Source organism: Apus apus, chromosome 4, assembly GCF_020740795.1.
Source record: "Apus apus isolate bApuApu2 chromosome 4, bApuApu2.pri.cur, whole genome shotgun sequence".
Classification (NCBI taxonomy): domain Eukaryota; kingdom Metazoa; phylum Chordata; class Aves; order Apodiformes; family Apodidae; genus Apus; species Apus apus.
Window position 1 is genome coordinate 16,810,692 of NC_067285.1, and position 22,867 is coordinate 16,833,558.

At 34.6% G+C, this 22,867-nt stretch overlaps 1 protein-coding gene across 1 annotated transcript in view; it reads right to left on the reverse strand.

Moving 5' to 3' along the window:
• MYOF (myoferlin) overlaps positions 1 to 22,867 on the reverse strand; it is a 66,537-nt gene that overhangs the window by 30,168 nt on the left and 13,502 nt on the right. Inside the window, exons 4-22 of the mRNA XM_051620013.1 lie at positions 19,866 to 19,974; positions 18,793 to 18,877; positions 16,847 to 17,007; positions 16,308 to 16,436; positions 14,964 to 15,026; positions 14,803 to 14,853; positions 13,208 to 13,238; positions 12,619 to 12,734; positions 11,256 to 11,382; positions 9,891 to 9,994; positions 8,935 to 9,003; positions 8,793 to 8,836; positions 8,300 to 8,382; positions 6,018 to 6,056; positions 3,457 to 3,581; positions 2,864 to 2,980; positions 2,352 to 2,529; positions 1,203 to 1,327; positions 591 to 697 (exon numbers count right to left, since the gene is read on the reverse strand). Of these exons, the coding sequence (XP_051475973.1) occupies positions 591 to 697; positions 1,203 to 1,327; positions 2,352 to 2,529; positions 2,864 to 2,980; positions 3,457 to 3,581; positions 6,018 to 6,056; positions 8,300 to 8,382; positions 8,793 to 8,836; positions 8,935 to 9,003; positions 9,891 to 9,994; positions 11,256 to 11,382; positions 12,619 to 12,734; positions 13,208 to 13,238; positions 14,803 to 14,853; positions 14,964 to 15,026; positions 16,308 to 16,436; positions 16,847 to 17,007; positions 18,793 to 18,877; positions 19,866 to 19,974 (1,863 nt within the window). The remainder of the gene's footprint in view (positions 1 to 590; positions 698 to 1,202; positions 1,328 to 2,351; positions 2,530 to 2,863; positions 2,981 to 3,456; positions 3,582 to 6,017; positions 6,057 to 8,299; positions 8,383 to 8,792; positions 8,837 to 8,934; positions 9,004 to 9,890; positions 9,995 to 11,255; positions 11,383 to 12,618; positions 12,735 to 13,207; positions 13,239 to 14,802; positions 14,854 to 14,963; positions 15,027 to 16,307; positions 16,437 to 16,846; positions 17,008 to 18,792; positions 18,878 to 19,865; positions 19,975 to 22,867) is intronic.

Genomic DNA, 22,867 nt, shown 5'->3' on the forward strand with positions numbered 1-22,867 from the left:
TTCTTCCTCTCAATTTAAAATTTATTCCATTTCAAAACCCTAAGTGCTGATTCCTGTTGCCTTCTCTGAGCACTCTCCTACAGACGTGTTGACTACAGGTGTATTAAAAAACATCATATTTGTGGCCCTTAAGCTCTAACTAGCTTTTACATGTTTTATTCTGGGTTTACCAATAAATCACGGAATTTCACCAGTAAAACTCTTCAGTTGCAGAAATACCATTGAAATGTAGACAAACAAAAGGTACATGAGAAATTTTAAAAACAAGATTGTAGAAAGGCAGCAGAGATCCATGATTTCAGATTTTCAAAGCAGTTTTGCCTTAGATTATTTTAAAGACATGCTGTTTTATTACTGTTAGTGACTAAGATAAGGGAGAATTACAAAACTAGAAAGATTACTTGATTGGTAATATCCATGCTGGTTTATTACTTTCAGAGACTTTTGGAATTCCAGTTCTCAGGTCAGATTATAGGGTTAATCACAGTTTTATAGTCCTTAGGATTTGTTTTCTGACTTAGTAAAAGCAATAGCAAAGATTCTGAGCAGGCCTAGAATAATAACATAAGAGATAAAAAAGGTACTTTTACCTTATATCTTCTGTAAGTTCATCTATCAGGTTCAACCACATCTCAGCTAATTGATTTTCAGAAATTTTAGCCTGCATTCCTGATTTTAAGGTGGCTAAGTTGGATTGCTGAGGAATTTAAAAGAAAGATTTTTGCACTTACAGACTTTCATTGTGGTATTATAGTCAATATGAGTTTCAATACTTTAATCTTATTTATCTGTATGTATGAAGAACAAAGAAAGACTCCTATGTTCAAACTTGATTCATATTTAACAGGACTACTGCTATGTTCTTTCTCACTATACTTACACGATACTGCACCTAACATCCAAAGCAAGTAACAGTTCTACAGACTTAATATGCCACTCATCAACACCAAGGATTTTTCCTTCCTGTGGAAATTCCCTGCAGTTTCAAGCAGGAGTGTGTTGGGTGTTGCCAGAACACACACCTATGACTGTCAGTGCCATTTGTTATGCTATGTTAAATTTTGAATAGGAAAAAAGGAGGGAAAAGTGTCAGGAAATTGCTCCATACTTTTGCTCATATTGCACTTTCTGATCACAGCTCTAGATGAAAAAAAGTAAAAATGAAAAGAGTATCAGCAAAAGAAAGATTTTAAGTGTCTTACCAGTCTTTCAGCCATGTTTAGGATTACATTCACAGCATCTAATCTATGACTTATGTCCTCCCAAAAAGAAGTCAGCGTTACAACCGGCTTTGTGTTTGCCCATGGCAAGTAGTAATAATAATTACCTGATATGAAACATTTGTATGTTAGCGCTAGAATTGATGGCATGAATACATACTGTAGACTATACAATTTGCTATATTTATTTCATTTATGTACTACAATTTATTAAGAACATACAAGCCAGTCCAAACTTATCAAAGGATTTGCATTTTTTAGCCACACTAGCATCTGTTTGGATGGTAAACTTGAGTTGTTTCAAAGGCCATTGGATTTTTTTCAATAAATTATCTTTTAGCATGTTCATTATAAGAGTCATCACTAGATATTAGGAAGAAATTTATTGCAATGAGGGTGGTGAAACAGTGGCCCAGCTTGATCCGAGAGGTGGTAGAAGGCCTATCCCTGGAAACAATCAAGGTCAGGTTGAATGTGGTTCTGAGCAACCTGATCTAGTCAAAGATGTCCCTGGTCACTGCAGGGATGTTGGACTAGATGACCTTTAAAGGCACCTTCCATTCTATGATTTTCCCCTTATAACTTAATGGTGTATATAGCACATTAATATAAATGTATCTCTGAAATATTAAAATATTTATTTTCCAGAGTAAACCTGATTACTTCATTCTAATGCACAGAAAAAAAGAACTTCTAAGAAAAGTAAAAATTTATTTTTCTATAATGTAGCTAGGCTGTTTTCTTCTAGGCTACCAGACACCTGGTTTAAAAACAAGTTTTCATTTTATTCCAAATCAGAATGTTGAGAGTATTTTCCTTATTTAATCTCTAATTTTTAAATACCTGTAAAAAAAGTGGGTTTTTTTCTTGTCAATTTCCCTTTGCACATCTAGCACATGGTCAAAAGATATCACTGAATTCTGTGAAAATTTCTTTAACCTCAGTAGGCTTTGCAGCATGTATTCCATAAATGTAGCTACATTGCAAAAGCTGTGAAGAGCCACATGTCCTTTTCTGTAACGTTTTCATTAAGTTTTTTGTGCAGTTATGGCTGTCATTCCAAAGCCATAAAATAGCACCTCAAAAAGAGAATGTTACATTATTTTATCCCCATACCATCAGCATCCTTACCGTCAAAAACAGCACGACTGTACTGAGTTGTTGATGCCAAAGGTTTACAGGTGGTATCAAACTTGTTGCCATAGTTACCGATGCTAACTTCAAACTGGATTGGCTCACCAGTGTCTTGCAGCATGGTAGCGGAATGAAACACAGCAGCCAAGCAGAACTTCCGTCTGCGCTGGTATTTCTACAAGAACAACCTTTTTAGTTGCATTTCAGTATTTGTAAAACAAATAAAGAAAGTAATAGCAATTTTTAAATGGAAATAGTAAGGTTAATATTTTTACTAGTTTCTTATAAGCAACCAAAAAGATACATAATTGTATAATAAATTACTGTATTTGAGGTAATAAAAATGTTTCATGCTACTGAGGTATGATGTTTTCGTAACCACACAATCAATAACCAGCTCTTTTAATGCAATTCAATTGTTTCAATTTTAGTAAGTTGCATCATTCTCCAGAAATAACAAGCCAAGGCACATCTCCATTACCAACACTGACAATAAAACAAGGATTTACCTCAACAACCAGTAAGTCATCATTAGGAATCATTTCTAACTTTTTATTAACAGGTTTGCTTTCAAGTATTGTAGATAGTTCAACCAGAATTCTCCCTCTATAAGCAACTCCTTCTCCCTGTAACATAATCACACATTGAAACCAATTTCATGTATTTCTCCTAAAGTAGCATATCCTTTCTTCGGCTGTACATGATTCTGGCTTCACTGAAGTGTTCTCAACACTTCAGTAGAGACATATATGTACACATTTAAACACATGAAATAAAGCAGTAGGCTTTAATTAATGCTAGAAGTGAAAAATACATATTTACGAAAACAAGGATTTAAGAAATACAAATGCACGCAGAGATGCAGATAGCGAAGAGTCATCAAAAGCACTGCTGGCTCCCTCAAAACACTTTTAAAATTAAAACTGATAAGAATGGAAAGCACATACTTCCTTCTTAATAATAATTATAAAACATGATTAAAAAAGCAACAGCAAAGGGTGTGCAATGTGAAACAAACAAAGAAACTCCATTAAAATCAATTATTCACTGATTAAAAACAATTGAGATTAATCCTTTTATTAAAAATAATGAAGAAACTGACCTTTCCAAAGTTTAATTCATCATATGGGTCTGGGAATCCAGTGTATTCTCTTGGACTTCCATAAAAGTTTAGGTAACAAGGCCCAAATGTTGGTAAAAAGCCAACTTCAGATTCTCCAGTGTTTACTAACAGAAAACATTACCATTATATCTTTGTTAATTATCATTCAGAGCCAGAAAAAAAATAACATAACTATCAAATCCAGTAGAACAAGTGTCAGATATTAGTTAGGTACTAGTTATTAGTAAATAAAGAACATTTTATTCTCTGGATATACTATATGAATTTAAAATAATTATACCAGTAACTGTACTTGTTCCTAACCTCCTCCTTCATTGTACAATACTTACTAGATATTAATGCACCTATGTTAACAGAAAACATATTTTATAGAAATAAATGAAACTGAATAAAATAACATTTGCAATAATTTCAATGCATAGGCCATTGTTTTAGTTATACAGCTACAAAAAAGATGCGCATCATAATGGAAAAACCCCCTACTGTTTAGCAGTTAATCCTACTGTTCTAAGTGTTAGTATAATTTTCCTGTGGTTATACTTCAAGGTAAAACACAGACTACTGTAAACTCATAATTATAACTGCTACAGTTCATTGTTTCTCAAAAACACCCTTTTCAGTATGCTAAAATACATACAAGACTGACAGTCTGAAAGCTCATTTAAGTCTCAGTTAATTCCCATGACAATAAGCTCCAATTTGTACATTATTCTTATTCCATGACTAACAAATCAAAACTTCCCCATGTCTTAATCTAGTTAAAATAAAAGGATTTTGTTATTTTGTCAGTTCTAATAGCCAAGCTAGGAAACTACACACCAATTTTTAATTTTTCTTATCGCATTTATTTTCAGATATTGAAGATATTTAAGAACTTGAAAAGGTATTTCCATTGCTAATGCTTAGTATCACAACTTTGTATTTTTGACCGCTCCTCTGCTTTTTAGCAGCAAAGTATATAGGAAAGCCTCAGTTGCACTCCTCTTATCTTTTGGGTTTGCATTCATGCCTTGCAAATTTATTAGATGAACAAGTTTCTAAACAGCTCTTTTCAGAGCCAATTAAAATCTATATTTAAGGGATTTAATTGTTCTTTCATAAAAAACATATGCCAAGCCTATTGATTGATACATTTTATGACTAATGCAAAAAGAAATAAAGGTAAGTAACACACATGCAAAAAACACTATAGTTTTGAGTGTACAGGAAAGATTCTGTGTTCTTTTCCTTCTTGTATCCTAGCTTTGTCTTTGAACAAACGATCCTAGTATAAAATAAGATGTTACTCGGGTTCTAAACCTTGCAACAGGTATCACTTAGAGTGACCTGCAACAGAAAGGATGTATTTATCACAGGAAAGGATGGCTGAAATAAGAAAGTGAAAATAAAGGGTTTCATCTTGCATGACTTTGCCACTGTGACTACTTTTTATCCATATGGTGACATGATGATGTAATTTGCTGTGAAATTTTTTGACATATTTTTGTCAGAACAAAAAGTCACATAAAATCTGCAAAATATGAAAAAAAAATTTGCAGTTCTCTATTTTACTTTTGGGTACTTTCTCATCCTTATATCTGAATCAGAAACCAATGAAAATTCAAATGAAAAAGAACTCAGACTCTTGTTGGAATACTGTCCAATTTAAAAAAAAAAAAAAAATCTATCACTGAACTGCAGGTCAGATCTCAGTATGATGTGATTTAAGGTACAGATCTGTGTTGATTTAATACATTCACTACTTACTGATGCTAACAAATAAAAAATAATATAAATATAAAACCAACCAAACAAAAAAAACAACCCAAACAAAAAAAACCCACAACTCTCCCAACCCTGGAATAAAAAGAGTATTTTAAAAATCTGTTTAGATGTAAAACTCAGTTTATATTTAGAAGGCTGATAATCACATATTACAGAACATATTCAAAACCATTATTTCAGCCTTTAACTTAGTATTTCTTTATTAGGAAAAAAAGATAGTAAATGGAGCATTTGTGCCAATGAATGTTTTTACCTTTCAACTGCACTTATTTCTCACTCTAAAAATATTTACCACAAAGTCTTTTAAAACTGATGTCAACCTAGACAGTTCTGTAAAAAGCCATTTCTCCAGGTTTTTAACAGAATGCGATTTTATTTTTCAGACTTAGTTTATATGGCTAGCTAAGCATAAGCAAAACAGCCACTAATTATTTTGGGGTGTTAGTTACTTTTTCAGGGCTCTGAAGCTGCAAATATATTTGCAGTCTCACAGCCGAGTTAAACATTTGCAAGCTATTGTTAGAGCACTTTAAATTGAAGCAACTACATGCTCAACTCTATAGCTTCAAGCACCAGCCAAACAGAGATACCTCCAAACCAGTTCCAATGCCAAAACTGTTCTATATAGTTAGTTATGTTTGACAGTTTTTAATCATAATGATGAAGTCTTTTAGAGAAGTAATTATTAAAAAATATGTTTTAAGATTATTTTCTTAGGCAATACTTTGCAGTTTGGGCAAAGGAAAGCAGAATCAGTAACAGACGAAGATATAAACCTTCATATGATGAAGCCCCTGTTCCCGAAGATGAAAATTCTGTATTATGAAAAAAGAATCAGTTACATGACAAGTGACAATAGTATTTTACAAGCAAATACATCACAAATCAATCTGCTTTAAAAGTAAAGTTATAGGGCTGGGAAAAATAAAGGTCATATGGGCTAGAATTTTGCTTCACGATTAGAATATGAAGGAACTCCTGTTCCTGAACAAATTTCAAAAAGAAAAAAAAAAAAAAAAAAAAAAAAAAAGGCACGTAGCTGACAAAATATATTTGGATGCTTCTCTTTCAGGTTTGTATAGTCCTCTTCTCCTCACAAAATAAAATCATATTTTTAAAGGTATTTTAAAATCTTAAGAACATTTAAGAAAACCACTAAATGATATCTTAATTTACTGAAGATCATAAACTAGTTCAGTTTCACAATCCTTTAGAAGCCAGAACAGGCTTCAGGCATGGCACTGACCTCAAGAGAAGATAATCTGTGATTTTACATGGAATTGGCTATTTCAATGTCTGTATGTCAGAAAAGAGAGAATTCAAGTAAGATTTTCTCAGTTATTAAGTGCCTGGGTTTGAAGTATAAGTGAGCTGCCACTTAGCAGCAGTTCAAGTTACACAGTCATGGGGGCAGTACATGTGATATCTCCAGAGCTGAATTTTCACCAACAGCCCAGCCATTCTGACTTTGATTTCCAATTGCCTTTTTCTTTAACTCTTTCTTTTCCCCTAGTTGTGTACTGGATATACAAAAAGACTGCACAAGTTTTACTTCAATGGCAGTACTTCTAAGAGGACTGTGTTATAAGCTGGAAGTTCTGTGACATCTGTATTAACCAATACTTGCGGAAATCACTACAGGATTGGAGCCACTAAGCTTGTTTTTAAACTCCTGACATAGCTACCAGCATAAGGACAAATTAATCTGTCTCAGACAACAAGTACATATCATACAGATTTCATACACACAATAGAAAAGAGTAATTTAGATTCTCATTGTGGCAGTGATGGAAATGGTTCTAAGCCAGTGTCCTTCAACCTAGTGAAGATAGTCAGATAAAGAAATGTTAAGCCTGTTTAGCCATGGAGTTTACAATTCTGTATGGAAAACTAGTATTCCATATTGTGTTCTTTAAAAAGATAAAAGTTTTTTTTCTGGCAAAGCAGTGCAGAATCTTTGTAATGGAGCTGGCTCAATTGTGTGAAAGACCTTGCCATAAAAAGGAGATTACACATAGAGATCACAAAGAAATAATCTATAGTCACAACATTGTATTAGAATATAAATGTAAGAGAATTAAAAAAAAACCCACAACTTCTCAAAATCTTGGCACAAAAAATGTTTCTGATAATATTGTAAAGAAGATATTGTTCAATGGTGACATGTTAGGAACTTTATATGCTGCCTAACTAGATTTGTTCTTTAACAGTTAATCAGTTTTGGGCTTTAGTTGTTAAAAATTACACAATCCAGTCACCTAGACTGATCGAACCACAAAAATAAATTGCCTGCCATTATAGCATTACAATAAAAAAAATCTTAATTTATTGAAGCTACTAGAATGAGGGTTACTAAGTAGAAATTTGGAGCAGTCAGGCAATAAGATGAGTACACTACTGTATCAGAGTAAAGACTGATCCAATTTCCCCGCAGCATCTGCAAGCAGACCAGCAGTATAACAGAAATAAGCAGTTGGTTCTAGATAGCCTCTGCAGGGTAGCTACTAAAGATAATTACTAAAGAATATTCCCTAGCTTTTAGGTTCTCTTCTCAGAGAAAGAATAGACATGCTTACACGGTGGCAAAAGAAGTCTTGTCTACTAGTGCCCAAACACGTAGTGATTCTGAAACAGTGACTCTGGATTGTTTTTAAATTAAATGTCTCAATAAGTCTCTTAGCAAATTTGCATATCTTAATCATGATAGATTATGACATTGTATATTTTTTCAAATTTCGAGCAAATACTCACAATTTTAATTTTTATATATGTTTATATATATTTTTTTGTAATCTTAGCTTTCTATACCTAACAGAACACTGAATTTTTAATTAATTACTGCTATTTCCACAATACTGTGGTTTGAATATTAAAGTTTATTTTACTTTGAAAAGTCCCATGGTATGTTTTCTAGGAGCACTGTTTGAAAACTTCAGAAAAAGATAATCTTGTTACCACAGAATTGAGAAACTATAGGAAAAAATATTTCATAGAACACTAATCCTTGCTCTTCCTCATAATACAAGAAAAGATAGCAAATTATACGCTATTCAGTTACCTTCAACTTCTCTTCCAGAAGAAGCGATTTTTGAGAGACTTAAATATGTTGTTCCTACTACATCATTTTTTGTAAGACGATCCCTACAAAGAGAAAAAAACAAAGATTTTATTTAAATATAATGCCAGTCATTCTACACAGAAGCCGGTTACCAGTGACTAAATGCACTCCAGGATGGTACACATACATTTTGTATCACTTGGAACCTTTCAGTATTATTAACACAGATAATAATGGCTAGATATAAAAGTGGGCTGTATCATGATAAATTCATCTGACTTCTGAATAGTGACAGTGCTCAGTGCTCACTGCACAAACTTAACAATACTCCCATGTTACACTAATCAGGCCTCTTGTAAAGAAACCATAAAGGAAGATACTTGCTTAAATACTCTCACAGACTGTAAAAATACCTAACATTTATAGAACCAGAGTTTAATTCACTTAATATAATCTACCTTGTTTAGTACTTTGATTTAAAGTCATAACTTACCAGTCAACAACTGCAAGTTTTATTTTCTCACACACTGAGGGAAACTGAAAAAAAAATTAAAATTTCATTACTTATTGCACTCTGAGATCCAAAAAGACATCTATTTCTACAGGAATTTAAAAGGAAAAAAAAACCACCTGACCTTAATTTGAAGATAAATAATTTGATTCCACTCTGGATTAGCATTTTTCTCAATTATATTTGTGCAAACCTGCAAAAAATAAAATAAACTATACAGCCCATCAAAGATAAAACAGACAGAAAAGCATACACTAGTTATGATTGTAGGGGGTAGCAGTTAATGATGAATCCTGAGTGGCTTATGCTGCATTGAGCCATTAGTTTGCAATTGGTAGATCCTGCTAAACCAATCTGCACATGAAACATTAATGACCATTGGATGGAAAAGAAAATCTTGAAACAGTGTTTAAACCTGATTGGAGTAACTTTACAGGAAAAAAAGCTTGTAATTTCTACTAGCTACAATTTAATGCGCTTTCACACTAGTACTGATCTACTTTATCACTGTGGAGAAACACGATGAAGGAGTAACTTGATCCCCACTTGCTTTATGCAGATTTTAGAGTACTTGAACAACCACCTATATTATTTGCTAGTCACATGTACTGAAAATCCTCTACATTCACTGGGTGGGGCAACCTGACTACATAACATAATAAAGGACTGATGTTTTACTTCTTAAAAAAAAAAAAAAAAAAAGAAATATTGGCTAGCACTGAATGTAGGTTGTGCTTCACCTCACATTTGGTATGAACACATTAGTAATATACAAATGCAGTTAACTTGTCCAGAAAGATCTGTACCATCAGTTACAAAGACCAATCAGGAACAACCAGTAGGTGAACATCTTGCATGCATTAGTTCCTAGCATTTAGTCATACACTCCTTTTATTAGTCACCAACTTTATACCCATTCTATTGTACCTTGTAGTTTGTCCTTATTTTATGAAGTAAACTTCAGGCCTAATGCTTTTTTATTTCTATAATTTCAGTAAAATGAAAAATTTATAGCAGCATATGAGGACTGTTCTCAGGACTATGATTAGAATACAAAGATTCAGATATTTACTAAATTACCTTTTTCCCAGCAAAAGAAACTTCTACAAATGGATCTACCAGGTTCTTCTTGTCTGCTTCTCCTCCAAATATTTCCTTGACAGTCTGTGCAAAAGCATCATCCACTGGAGAGGCAGAGAAGAAATTATGGTTTATGCTTTTTTTTTTTTAACTCAGCCTAAATAATAAATTACCCATAACAATTTCACCAAAACCAGCCAGCTGACAGATGTAGAGAGGGTAAGACTAATCTGATAAAATTCTGAGTGTTGCTTATAAAGATGGAGGATTTAGGATTAGGAGCAATTTCAACAAGATATGTTTTTGAAACATCATAAGGAGTGCTGAGTTGCTCCTGAATTTAGAGGCATAGTTGTATTTGAAAAACGTTATGCATGTACCTGTAGACATTGTCATTCACTGTCACAGATAAAGGTGAGAAATCATGTTAAAAAGGGATAAAAAGCCACCTATATTCTATCAGAAAACACACGGCATATAGTGAGCGCAACTGCCTTTGTCTCAGCAATACAAGGTTAACACAAGCAAAATCTCACTAAACAAATTAGGGTCAAACTGCTTACAAGCTCCCGTGCTCTCCAAGGCTGTCTAGTTAAGCCTATGGTGCTCAACTTATAGCCCACAAACTGCATGCAGCTTTATGGGATACAGCTAGTTCCTAGCGGCCACTATTTCCTGTGGCTACTGAGGAGCAGGTTGCTGGCAATCTAGATTGACTTGGCCATCACAGCAGCACCTGGCTGATTTCAGTAGTTCTGTGGCCTTTCCCCAATGCAAAATAGCTGCAGCTATGAGCATCTATGAAGAACTAATGGATTGCTGGAAAGAGGAAGGTGCAGGGGGCTATTAATAGTATTACTTATCTACTATGATCTAAATGGCCTTGGAAAAGAGAGCTGCAGGAAACCAGCTGTCTGATAGTCTCTTCAAAGTGGTCAGGGATTGGGATCCAATAGAAAATTGAGCACTGTATACTTGAGCTAGACATGCACAGAACATCCAGCTTATCTGCAGATCAACTTTACTTGAATGTTATTTACTTGCATGTAACTTCTGCAATTGGAGAAGAGATAAGGAAGATGATCCTTTCCCACTACCAGAAGCTATGGGGCCCACTCAGCAACAGAGGAAGGTTACTACCCTAATAGGTAACACATTAAATTAATCCAAGAATTAAGCAGAAATACTGAGCATAATGAGAAGACGTGAAATGGGCTACTTAAGCTATCACAGAATTATTGGCTCAAGTAGCAATGTAAAACACTCAAGATGTTTAATGTTCAAGGAATGTTTCTGAAAAGCCAAAACAAATATTTGTAATGCTAATCAAATACACTGATGGACAAGTAGTAAGAAGCTAAGTACTTTGTGGAATGTCCTCAGCTCTGTAGATTTTGAGAAGGAAAGTGACCCATCGAAGTGCAATTCCAGCAGGTAATAACAGATTGCTTTCTACATCATCATGTTCATTATCTCTTTCCCTTTTTTCAACCTGTTGGGAGACAAAGTGATACATGGTATCTGGTGCATAAGAAAGACAGAGTAATCTACAGAATTAAGGTGATTGGTTAAACTGGTGCCCACAATACTCTTCAGATAGAAGACTGTTGTCAGTTTAATTATAAAGAAAGGATTTAAGCAAATTGTAAGCAGTAAAAGCTAATTCTACCTCAATTTTTACTTACATTTTTATCTCTTAAGTACTCGATTGCAGGAGCCCATTATAATCACACTTTAAAAATAATAATCATCAAATTATGATGATTTTGGTACTCACACAATGCCAACTTCATGCGATTTTCATACTTATTTCAAGATTAATATTATGGTAAGGCATCTTACTGCAGTTAGACAATGCATACAGCTCTGATTTATTTATTTAAAATTTACCAGAATGTACTGCTTCCTCCTTTGAGAATAAATAGGAAATAAAGGATTTCACTACAAATAGCTAGACATATCCTTGTGATTTCAATAACCATGAGGATAGAAGAAAGGATGAGTTAATATGGAACAACAGGGAGACCTTTTGTGGTTCTGAGTACCATATTATATTTAACTAAGGAGTAGCAGTGTGCAAAAATCTCAGGCAGGAAGAACAGCAGAGCTTAAACTACAGACAGTGGCCAAATGAGAAAAATGTTACACGAAAAAAGGGGCCTGTTTTTTACCTTGACAGAACACTGGACAGTTACTGGATTGTTAAAACTACCTACTACTTCGTATGCATCAAATTACTGATGCCTAACTTGTAATTATTGATGGGTTTGATTTTCACTTGGCAAATATTTGGAACTTTCTGGTACTCAGGTTTCTCCATGGGCTTGTCTACATTACACAGTTGTGAAGACATTCCTGATTTAGTCCTGGAACTAAGTATCATTATGTTGCTCACACTGATTAGCTCTGCTAAGGAGGATCACATATTAGTTTGGATGCAACATCAGGCTAACACATCTATACTTCGTCCATGATGTTAAGAAGTATCTAAAAACGATAGATCAACACACCCAGAGGTGGTTCTGAGGTTGCTTAATTGGATAGGTTAACAAAATAAGCTTTGAGTTAGCCACATATTACTGGATGCCAGTGAAACAACTTGTAAACCTTGTCTTGCTTCTAAGTACTTCTTACAGAGTAAATGACACCGTATTCAGAAAATGTTGGAGGATGTGAATAAACATCTACAGGGTGGAAAGGGGAAGAAAAACATTTCCATGAAACTTACTGGTGGCTCATCTCCAGTTCCCAGGACAAACATGCTGACTTTCATATAGCCTTTAGCTCCTGAATTTGTATCTTCAGGATCACTCAGCAAAAGCCATTTTCTCATGACTGCATGGCCTAAAATAAAACAACCAGCCCCGCCCCCAGTAATAATAATTACAAAATAACGGAAGTCATAAGATCAAAGTCAACTGTTCCAAAAGCATGCTTTATCCTAAACCTAATTTTTTTGGATTTTTTTTCTGTCTTAGACAGGTCTCAATAGTGCCACTCAAAAGAAGAAATCTAGTGGTGTTAAAATCTAATATTGGTATACTAATTCAGGAATATAATGATAAAAAATTTTTGTATTATTTTTAATACTTTAGCTCTTTGATACTGGAACTAATTTCCAAATTTTAGGTGCTTGTACCTCATCTTGAAACCACTGAAAGGAGTTATATACTGTTGATTTTTTAAAAGTTAATACATAAAGCAGCAATGTCAAATAACTTTCCATTAACTTTCTCCTTTTACTTCAGAAATGTAATGAAATGTTTCAACTTCAAGTTTCAAGTTAGGAAAGAAGCTCTGAAGTAACTGCTACTTACCAGGCTCATCATATATGTAGCCAATGTCTATCTGAAATAAAGATCAAAGGCATTACCTCAGAAGAAATACCAAACCAGAAAAAATCTAGGAAAGTTTTTCAGGAGTACTATTATGTCGTGCCCTTGTCACAAACAAGAGAATGTTTACACAGCATATTCTTGGCTGGAGAAAGAGAAAATGCCTTACATTGAAAAATGAGTCATTTGGAATGAATACAGCAGCCAAGAAGAAAATGCTAGAAAAGGTGTATTCAGACTACTAGTTGCAGTTACTTTCTTCTTTCCTCAGATCCCCAGCTTTTTCTTTTATGAAAGACAAAAGACATGGCTAGCTTACTGCTTCTTGAATTCCCTGCATTCCCCACTATTTTATGTTGAGATGGGCTTTTCAAAACTCATATTTCCTGCTCAACATCTCATTTTTAGGTCCAGAAATGAAACTTGTTTTTTTAATTAATAACCTTCTTTTTCTTGTTGAAGATGATAGGCAATTTTTACCCCTACTCTGTCAACTCTGGACAAGACTGCACAAATACCACAGCTGTATTCATTGTATCAGATTTCAAATATGTTCAGGAAGGTAAGTATGTTTGCTCATGGCAACTGGGGCTAGCATTCCTTGCAGGCAAAGTCTGAAAGGGTGATTCTCTAGAGAGAACTACCCTTGGGGTTTGCTCCTGGAATGTGTGCCTACAGGAACAGAAAGTAGCTGAATTACATGCTGTCACCTGCTTAGTGAATGATCAATCCTCCACGGAACAATATACCACTATTCAAATCACTAGAAATGACATAGATAACAAGCAGTGAGAAGAAAAAGCAGAAAATTTTATGGCAGAAAGTCCTTCATTTAAAAAAGAGCATTCTTCCACACTTGCCTATTTTTGGGAAAAGTTGGTCTAGAGACTTACTGAATTTATGCAGTACAAAATAAGCAAATAGAAAATACAGCCAACGCTTACATTGGAAATGTCATAATAGGGGATCCCAGTAGTCATTACAATTATCATGTGAATTCTTTGTCTGTATTGCTTTAGGAATACCTTCAACGGACAGATGTCTACCTCTCAGTATTGACCATAACAAGTACAAATAAAGACAATCTCAATAATATCATCAGAACCATAGAAATAAATAAGAGACTTTTCAAGTATCTTTTTTACTTAGCAAACTTCTGACAACAGGAAAACCTTTCCATATCACCTGAGAACACATACCTTTCTGCTACTATACATATCACTACTTTGCCTATTAATGACCTAATGATTTCATGTCTTCAAACCCTACCTCGTACCAATTAATAACCCTGGTGTGTTTCAAGGAAAAAAAATTACCTTTTGCTAAGTATTTTTTCTCTTGGATAAAAGTTAAGAGAACTAGAAAACATTAAATTTTCCTTAACAACACACTTCTACTCAAATAAGAAAACTATTTACTCATGCTTTGAGCAAATGGTCTCTAGGATGAGAAGCAAGACATCATTAGGTAATCCTTTGGCCCCAAGCTAAAGTAGTAAACATTTAAACATTTAAAACGATTGCTTAAAATTTCTCTAATTTAATTTAGTCAAGCTATGAAAGTTGTTTCATACCCACCTTAAACTCTCCCATTAGACAGTCTGCTCGTAAAGAGTGAGAATCATACACCTAAGAAGAGACAAGCATGAAACAGTCATGTTCCTAAACATCACAGTGAAGTGGCCATACAATGCTATATGCATCCAGCTGCCTTTTGAACATGCACCATTTTTTCTTACCCGAATACTAACTGTTTCATCAAGCAACTCTAAAGGAGTCATGTGGACATTGTAGAAAAATATCTGTTGAGGTAAAAAGAAACAAAAAAACCTGTCTCAAAGTGACAAACACATAGTTCTCTGAACAGAAAATCTAAAAACATTATTTTAAGAGGATTGTGAAGCATGGCTGCTATAGCACTTTTCCTAAGTGATAACCTAGAGCAGAATAAACAACTAAATTTAGTAAATAAATTTAGTACAAAAAAGACAAAAGACAGTCACAACTTCCATTTCAATGAAAACAGTAAGCATAGTTGTACTGCAAACTTTGAGCACTGCCCTTTCTCCTTACTCTGCACTTCACATTTTCCACAGGTGAAAAACTTTTGCAATGATAAAGGTTGTTGATTTTCCAGGACATTCAAGGTCTTGTATAGGGCTAGTGATGATAGTGGTTGTAATGATTTGCATTTTGAAATTCAAACCCACAGAAATATATCTGCTAGTTTGACAGCACAAAGATAAATAAACTATTTATTAGCTTATCTGTTTTATTAATAGTATATGCCTCACTTTAAGTTTGGTCTTGCAGCCCAGCTATACTTGAGCCAGTACTTTATCCAACAAAAGGGAAGGTGAAACTGACTTTCTTCCTTGTTTTACACCATTGCTTCATAAATCTTGACTGCTATCTACAGCTTAGTTTAAGCCTCAAATTTTCATAACATCCTTGGTTTTGCCTGCATGTGTTAGACATGATTGCAACCCAGTTCCAAAGTCTTCTGAATTTTCCACACACGTCCAGATAATGAGAGTATTCTCTCTATTAAGATTAAGCTTTGCAACATTAGTCTTCCAGACATGGGATCATTCTTGTGTCCCTTATATGGCTTTGAATTCTCTCTTGTGTTTCAGTATGTTGGTGTACAAATCATGGGCAAGGTGAGGACATTTCCAGACTCTGTGTGGCAGCCTCACTGATCCAAAGTATTGCACTGAAAGCTTTTCTGCACACACTATCAAGGTCTACAATGATTCCTTATTAATTTTTCTGTGATTTTATAATGTGTACACAACTATTCATAGTCATTATGCTACATAGCCAACTGTTCTCTATGTGTCAGCTGAAGTTTTACTTCATTTTAGACAGCCTGATCTGCTAAGATTCCCAGTGACAGAGATGGGTTTAGTGATGTCAATACATAAGGAAAGGGACTGGGAACTGCAAAATGCATATTAGCCATAATTACCCCTAAGTATGAGCAAATTCTTATTAATTGATCATAAAGAAAACCATAGTAACTATTTTTTCTATATTTGATAGAATCAGAATTTCAGCTACAATGCTCTTATACCACTCACTTCATCAAAATATGGGTTGTTTCCTCTTTTGATTCTTGTTCTGTGTGTCTGACCACAAACATGCACTTTAACCACTGGCTTTATATTATTTCCAGGCAACTGACGACCTTCAATGACTCTAATACGAATCTGGAAAAAAAAAAAAAAAGAGGGAAATTAATGTATTTTCATTAACTGATTCCCTATGTTATCTGTCATCCTGATGACAATTTCTTACTGTAACACCAGAAAAGTTAGCCAACACTAGAAGTAGCTGGCAGATTTAGACCGGACAGACTTTTCAAACTTAATTATGATAGCAAGTGTAATTTTACAAAACAAGTTGGGGATAATAATTTCAGTAATGTATTTTTTTCCTTGCTTTTACAACTTATTTATAAAGGTGCTATTGTAGTTTGAAATCTCTACAACTATAAAATCAATAAGGTTCATTCAGATTTCAGTCAGAACTGACGTTAAATTATGCTCAGGCTGTGTGAAAGGAGCAATGTCATGCCAGGCAGAAAAAAAGAACATGCAACATTTAATAAATTTATTACCTGGAAATCTTGTGGTTTGTTAGAAAGGATCCTTCGTGCTTTCTTTCCTTTGGTAATGCGCTTAGCTAGCTGGGCTTCCTTTGTGCCACTTGGAGCTGTTGGTGTGATGCCACCAACTGGACCATCGAAGCCACCCTCATAACCTCCATCATCTTCTCCATCTCATACAGTAAAAAAACAGTGCAATTAATAAATAATACAGCTTGATATTAAAATTACAAAAATAAGAGCCTAATATCGAAAAGCTCCGGTAAAATCGTATTATTGTCTCCTTGCAACATATTTTTTTGCTAACCACATGCTTCCTACTCCCTTTGAAAGCTAGTCATTTTAGCCTGCTTAAAAACCAATTTATATCCTAGTCTATTTGACAGTTCTGAAATCACACTACTTGTGGAAGTCTGTTCTACAACCACATGACACTATGATACTGTACCACAGAGTGAAATTCTAGTAGTGCAAAAAAGGATCCATAAATATCTAGACCACAACATCTGTGTCACCCCCTTCTGTTTCCAGCTCATTTTCTTAACTGAAGGATAGTGACTATAGTAAAATATCCAGGAAGAACAAGCCATGTCTCCAACTGTTAGCATTAACAAAACCTTTATTAACTTCATGAATTGGTTTGCCAGCACAGCATGATCAGTGATCCTTCTAAGAGACACACAGAGACTGACATACCATGTATTTTATTACCAGAAGACCCCATCTCCCTAACATCTCTCAAAGTCCATCTACCTGGATAGATCCATGCAACTGACTGATTACACACCCTGACTTAGCACTTAGTTTTTAATTTCTGAAATTGAGCTGTAGAAATTTCAGCTGGGGAGGTGATTTCATTTAATGGGAAATATGTATTTACAATAATTAACACATAATTTGCACTGAAATAATTTTCATGCAGTTGCTGGATGTTAACTAAAAACCTGACATGTTTTATTTCACCTGGATTACCTTAGAGTTCAAGTACATTTTTAAAAAACTATCAAAATAACTTACATAAATTTCCATTTTTAGCCTTCAAGTTCACACTGGAAAATTGTTTCAAAGTGTAATAATTTAACACACAGTTTTTGTGCTTGCATTACCTATTCTTCCACTCCCCGACTCCTCTCAGTGAAGTCAGTGGAATCAAATTTGCCCCCAGAAGACCTCTCATATAAATTTTTTTCCTTCTTACATTATTATCTATCAGTGGATAATGGTCAAACCAATTTATTTATCCTCAAATGTGTAACATTTATTAAATGTACTTCCTTCTGCACAAACACAGCCTGGATAGCATGGTAATTATTTGCCTGTCAAATGCAAAAGCCTGTTGTTTCTTCACAGTTCTTTTAAGAGTCTTGAAAATGAGAGGATCTCAAAAAAAATCTCAGCAAAAGCCTGGTTAATATAATATGTAGAAACCAAAGAATTTTCTCTTCTGATCACAGTATTTCATAGGCTAATCAAATATCAAACCTAACATAAGATACAATAGTGTCTTTCAAAACTTACTTACTGTACAGAAAAAAATATTATTTAAGATGTAGTAGTTTAATGAATTAAGAAAAACTTTTCACAAAGTTCCCTGACACTGAGAGATACAGAAATATTTTAAAAAAACCTGTGACTTCTCTGCTTTTTTAGTTAGCCTCAGAATTGCAGCAGGTAACAGCTGTTTCCTTGATTATTCAAAAACCTTTCGTTCCTAAACAAAAGCCTTTTTGAAAAGCTTTTAAGCAACTTATTTTGTACTTGATTTGACTTGAGAAAATTATGCTAAAAAACATTTTATCAGGAAATGCCAATTTCTTCCTAGCTGTAATTCTGAATCATCGTAATTTATTGAAAATCACTATCTGGCAGTCTTGACATGCTTGCTTCTTATTACATTTTTTCTGATGAACAATGCTGTCCATCTTCTAACAATAATGTTCTGAGAAAAGACTGAATACCTTCTTGTGTAGTGGTCCCTCCTGGATCATTTGGATTTGCAGGCCCAACTGGTGGTTCATATCCTACTACCAAATCAATTGTTGCCTATAAGAAATAAACGCTTTTTTATTTAGCACACAATATAGCAATTGACTTAAAGCAGGAAGTTGTTTCAACACTGTACATGAACAATATCTATTTATTATCACAACACAGTTTATAATATAATTTCAGCTATTAGTAAATTAATAAACTGTTATTAATCTATATACACAGACAAACAATAAAGACAACACAATTTGCAGCTAATATGCTCTAAAATAATATCTAACAAATTTAATAACCATTTATATTTAGAAAAATCTGTCACAATACAAGTATATAAGGTGTTCAACAAATGTTAATACATTTAGTTGCACAATATTCATGCCAGACTAGATGATACCCTAAATTTGCAGATGGAAAAACAAATGCAGTGAGAAATAGCATTATCTGATCAACAATATAACAAGTGAACACCCTAAGTAAAATTTCCTATCGGGCTCTTCTAATTGCTTATTCATACTTCCATTCTGGAAAAAAAATACTATGACATTTTCCATTCTAATAACAGAATTGTCTTTTCTTTAGCTTGTCTGTGGTTTGGAATTATTGAACATGCCATTATTATTCCTAGTTGCCACAGTAACATGAGGAGTCAGCAAAAAAAGCCCAAACCTGTGACCAACTAACCATTATATTAAACTGCAGCAGTTGAGATACTGAAATTACCCCCTTATGCCCTTTTTCAACATCAGGCTGACTTCTGTGCATACTTGTGTCCCATAATATTTATAACACACCTGTACAAATACGTAACACATACACAGAAAACACTTTATCTAACTTAAGGCATATTAAACAAACTCATGGTACAGACAATTGTATCTTGTTATAAACTTCCTACGTTTGGAGCTTTTGCTACAAAATTCCAAGCATTTAATTTATAAAGCAAAAAAAAAAAACCTGAAAATATTCTTGCTTCACTACTAACTCTGTTGCTGGAGCATTTTGATCAAGAATGCAGTAAAATAAGGAAATGTAAGCCACTCACTCCAGTTTCTTGTCCTCTTTCATTTAGCAGAGGTAAGAGTTTGAAGGGAAAAGATCTGCTTTGGTTACCTACAAGATCCTTAAGTGCTATGGACGTACTGCCAATTAATCTGAAATGGAAGTAAAAATCATTATCAGAACGTAAGTATACATCAAACAGAAGTTCCCTTTTGTCTTTTGCTAGTGTCTGTTAGTCAACCAAATAACTCCAGTTGTGACAAGACACAGTAAAAGATCACTGCACATGATATCTGATGATTGTGTACTGCAAATTTGTATTTTCTCTTTCACTGTACTTATGTGTGCTGGTTTTCTTTACGGAAGAGACAGTTTTAATCTAAAAGAGGTTAAAACCCTACATTTAAATAAATTTTAATTATATTTTTGAAAATAATCTCTTGTATAATTTTCAAGAGCTGCATCACCTGTTTGAGTTGCTAGTTTCTCACTGATTAACCAAATGATGTAATACTTTGTTTCCTCGTATAGCTCTGCAAACTCTCAGATGAGATGTATAAAAGCTGTTGTACTACACAGAAAGGCACAGAATGACACACACATCTCTGTAATGAGAACAATGAAACAACAAATGCCACCAATGTGCTTACTAGAGGCTTCACAAAACTAATGTTCTTGCCCACACTCTACATTTTGGTATAGGCCCACCTCCTTCACTATTATTTGACATTGCTTATGATTTCACGTAGCAAATCTTGGCACGAAACAGTAATGTATACCTAGCTCAGGAAACAACAGCAGATGATCACTCTCAAACTGAAAGAGGCTTTATTTTTTCCTTCAACATTCCAAACATTGGTGTTATATAGAAGTCAAGTAAGTCTGACATTACACACAAAAGAGAACATCTCCCTCTATATTTGACCAGACTTTTCAACATAAAGAGCAGTTGTCATGTAGACACTGATATTATTATGCAACAGTCAAAGAAAAGCAAAACAGGTTCATTTCATAATGATACCCAAAGCAGTTAAGAGAGAAAAATACTGGGCATCTTAATGCATTTTTCTCTTACATAGCCTTGTAACATGGTAATAGCTTTGAATACAAGTATAAGTTTAGCAAATGGAAAGCAGTTCCTACAGGTGGAAGGAACAAATACTCGAATTTAATTTATACCACTGGATACTGAAAGAAACCAACTTTTCTTCATTCTTTTTCTTTCAATACAAAATTAATCAAGAAAAACTTTATATTCCAAATATCCTTTTTTTCCCCAAATCTTTCGACCATGATTGTGCCTTCCTGTTTGAGAATAACAGAGAGAAGCATGCACAGTTTGAGGTATCATAGAAAGGAAAACCCCAAAAAAGGACTACCAAAACCAGCTAAGCCAAATCTGACTGTAGAGAAGGGCAAGGAAAAACTCTTCCTAAGTACACTTTAGAATGTTGTAGATTTTCTGTTTTGATTTTATATGAGCTGGAGTGACATACATTAATCCCAAAGCCAACTTTAGTTCAGAAGTCAACCAGTCTCAAATAATCTGGATGACTGTTTCAGCAGCCACACCCTGCTATCTGGTGACATTAACACAACAGCTGTTCGACTGTGTGCTTTTGAAATTTTACAGCATAAATTTTCACATATATATCCTCCTCCTCTGTCCTGTGCTAATGATAACTGTGCACACATTTGAATATGTAACAATTGTTTTTAAAATCCTGATCACCTTCAGAAGACTGAAGAGGGAGTCATTTACATAGACTACTTGCTCGCTACTATTTGCCTCTAAAGGTCTTTGGATCCCCCTCCCTTAATAGGTTGGGCAACAATAGTCTCCAGTCTTTTTCCAATCTAGCAAGAGTGAGCAATCTAATATTCAGCCTACACACTATCTGAGCCTACTTCTAAGCTTTAGCCAAATTCTAAGCTTTAGGCAGCTGGTCTTTTGCCTTCCCCAAAGTGGTTCTGTTTACTGGATTTGGGATTTTTCACCCCTCTCTTAGCAGAACCAAAGAACTGATAAGGTTGGAAGGGCTCAAGCAGAGTCAAGCTAGAACTGTTTGCCCAGGATCATGTCCATTCTGGTTTTGATCATACAGCTAGTCAATGACAAGCAGTATTTTCAAAAGTAACAAGGAATACTTCAAGTTCATTGCTAAGTCTCATCTTTGTCACTTGAACAAGTCTTGGAGTTTTTGTCCTGAGATGCTTCCTTCAGGTGTTTTATCTTTGGGCTAAACTGGGTAAAACCAAGCCAGCTAAGTCAGGCAGAAGCAGCTGTTGTGACACCACATCGAGTTCATTGCTGTTTAATGCTTTGCTGTAAGGTCTGCTACTGTATTGATTTCTGATATGGAACTGGACCCCAAGTTCTCTGCACAACTACAGTTAAGTGGCTCTGTTCCTCTGAACTCTGAAGACTTTTTACCTTCAGCCAGGATTGCATGCAACTCCCTCCAAGGTTATGACTTTCAAGGCACCAAGAAGTCCTTTCCTTCCAGCACATGTGAAAAGACTTTCTGCCACCTATTCACCCTCAAAGGACACTCAACTCTTTGCTGAAGCTAATTCAGCTTTCTCCCTCTTGCCAAGGCAGGCAACATTTGTCCATTTCACTTCAGATCACATGGATCTCTTGATACCATCAAGTGGAATAGTTTCTGCTTTCAGAACAGCTCAATATACCCTCTGACCTTTTGTCCATCTGCTGTTTTGGCAGCTGACAGCAAATGAGTACTGCTTATTAACGCTGCTTAAGTACCTTTTTGGCCATCCCTAAGACTTGTATATGTGTAGTGCCCAGTCAGATAGGTCTCAAACTTTTCCAGATTTGCAGAGGTAAAGCAAAAAACTTGTCCTGCCACAAGCTGTTTAAACATTCTGGTCTATCACTGAATAAGACACCAAAGACAAATACCCAATGGACATTTAGAAGCAGATTTTAAACCACTTCAAATATAACTTAGCAGTACTAGACCTATGATACTGTCCCACCTGTATTCCAGCAGAAATACTTAATTTATCAGTATGAAATCAATG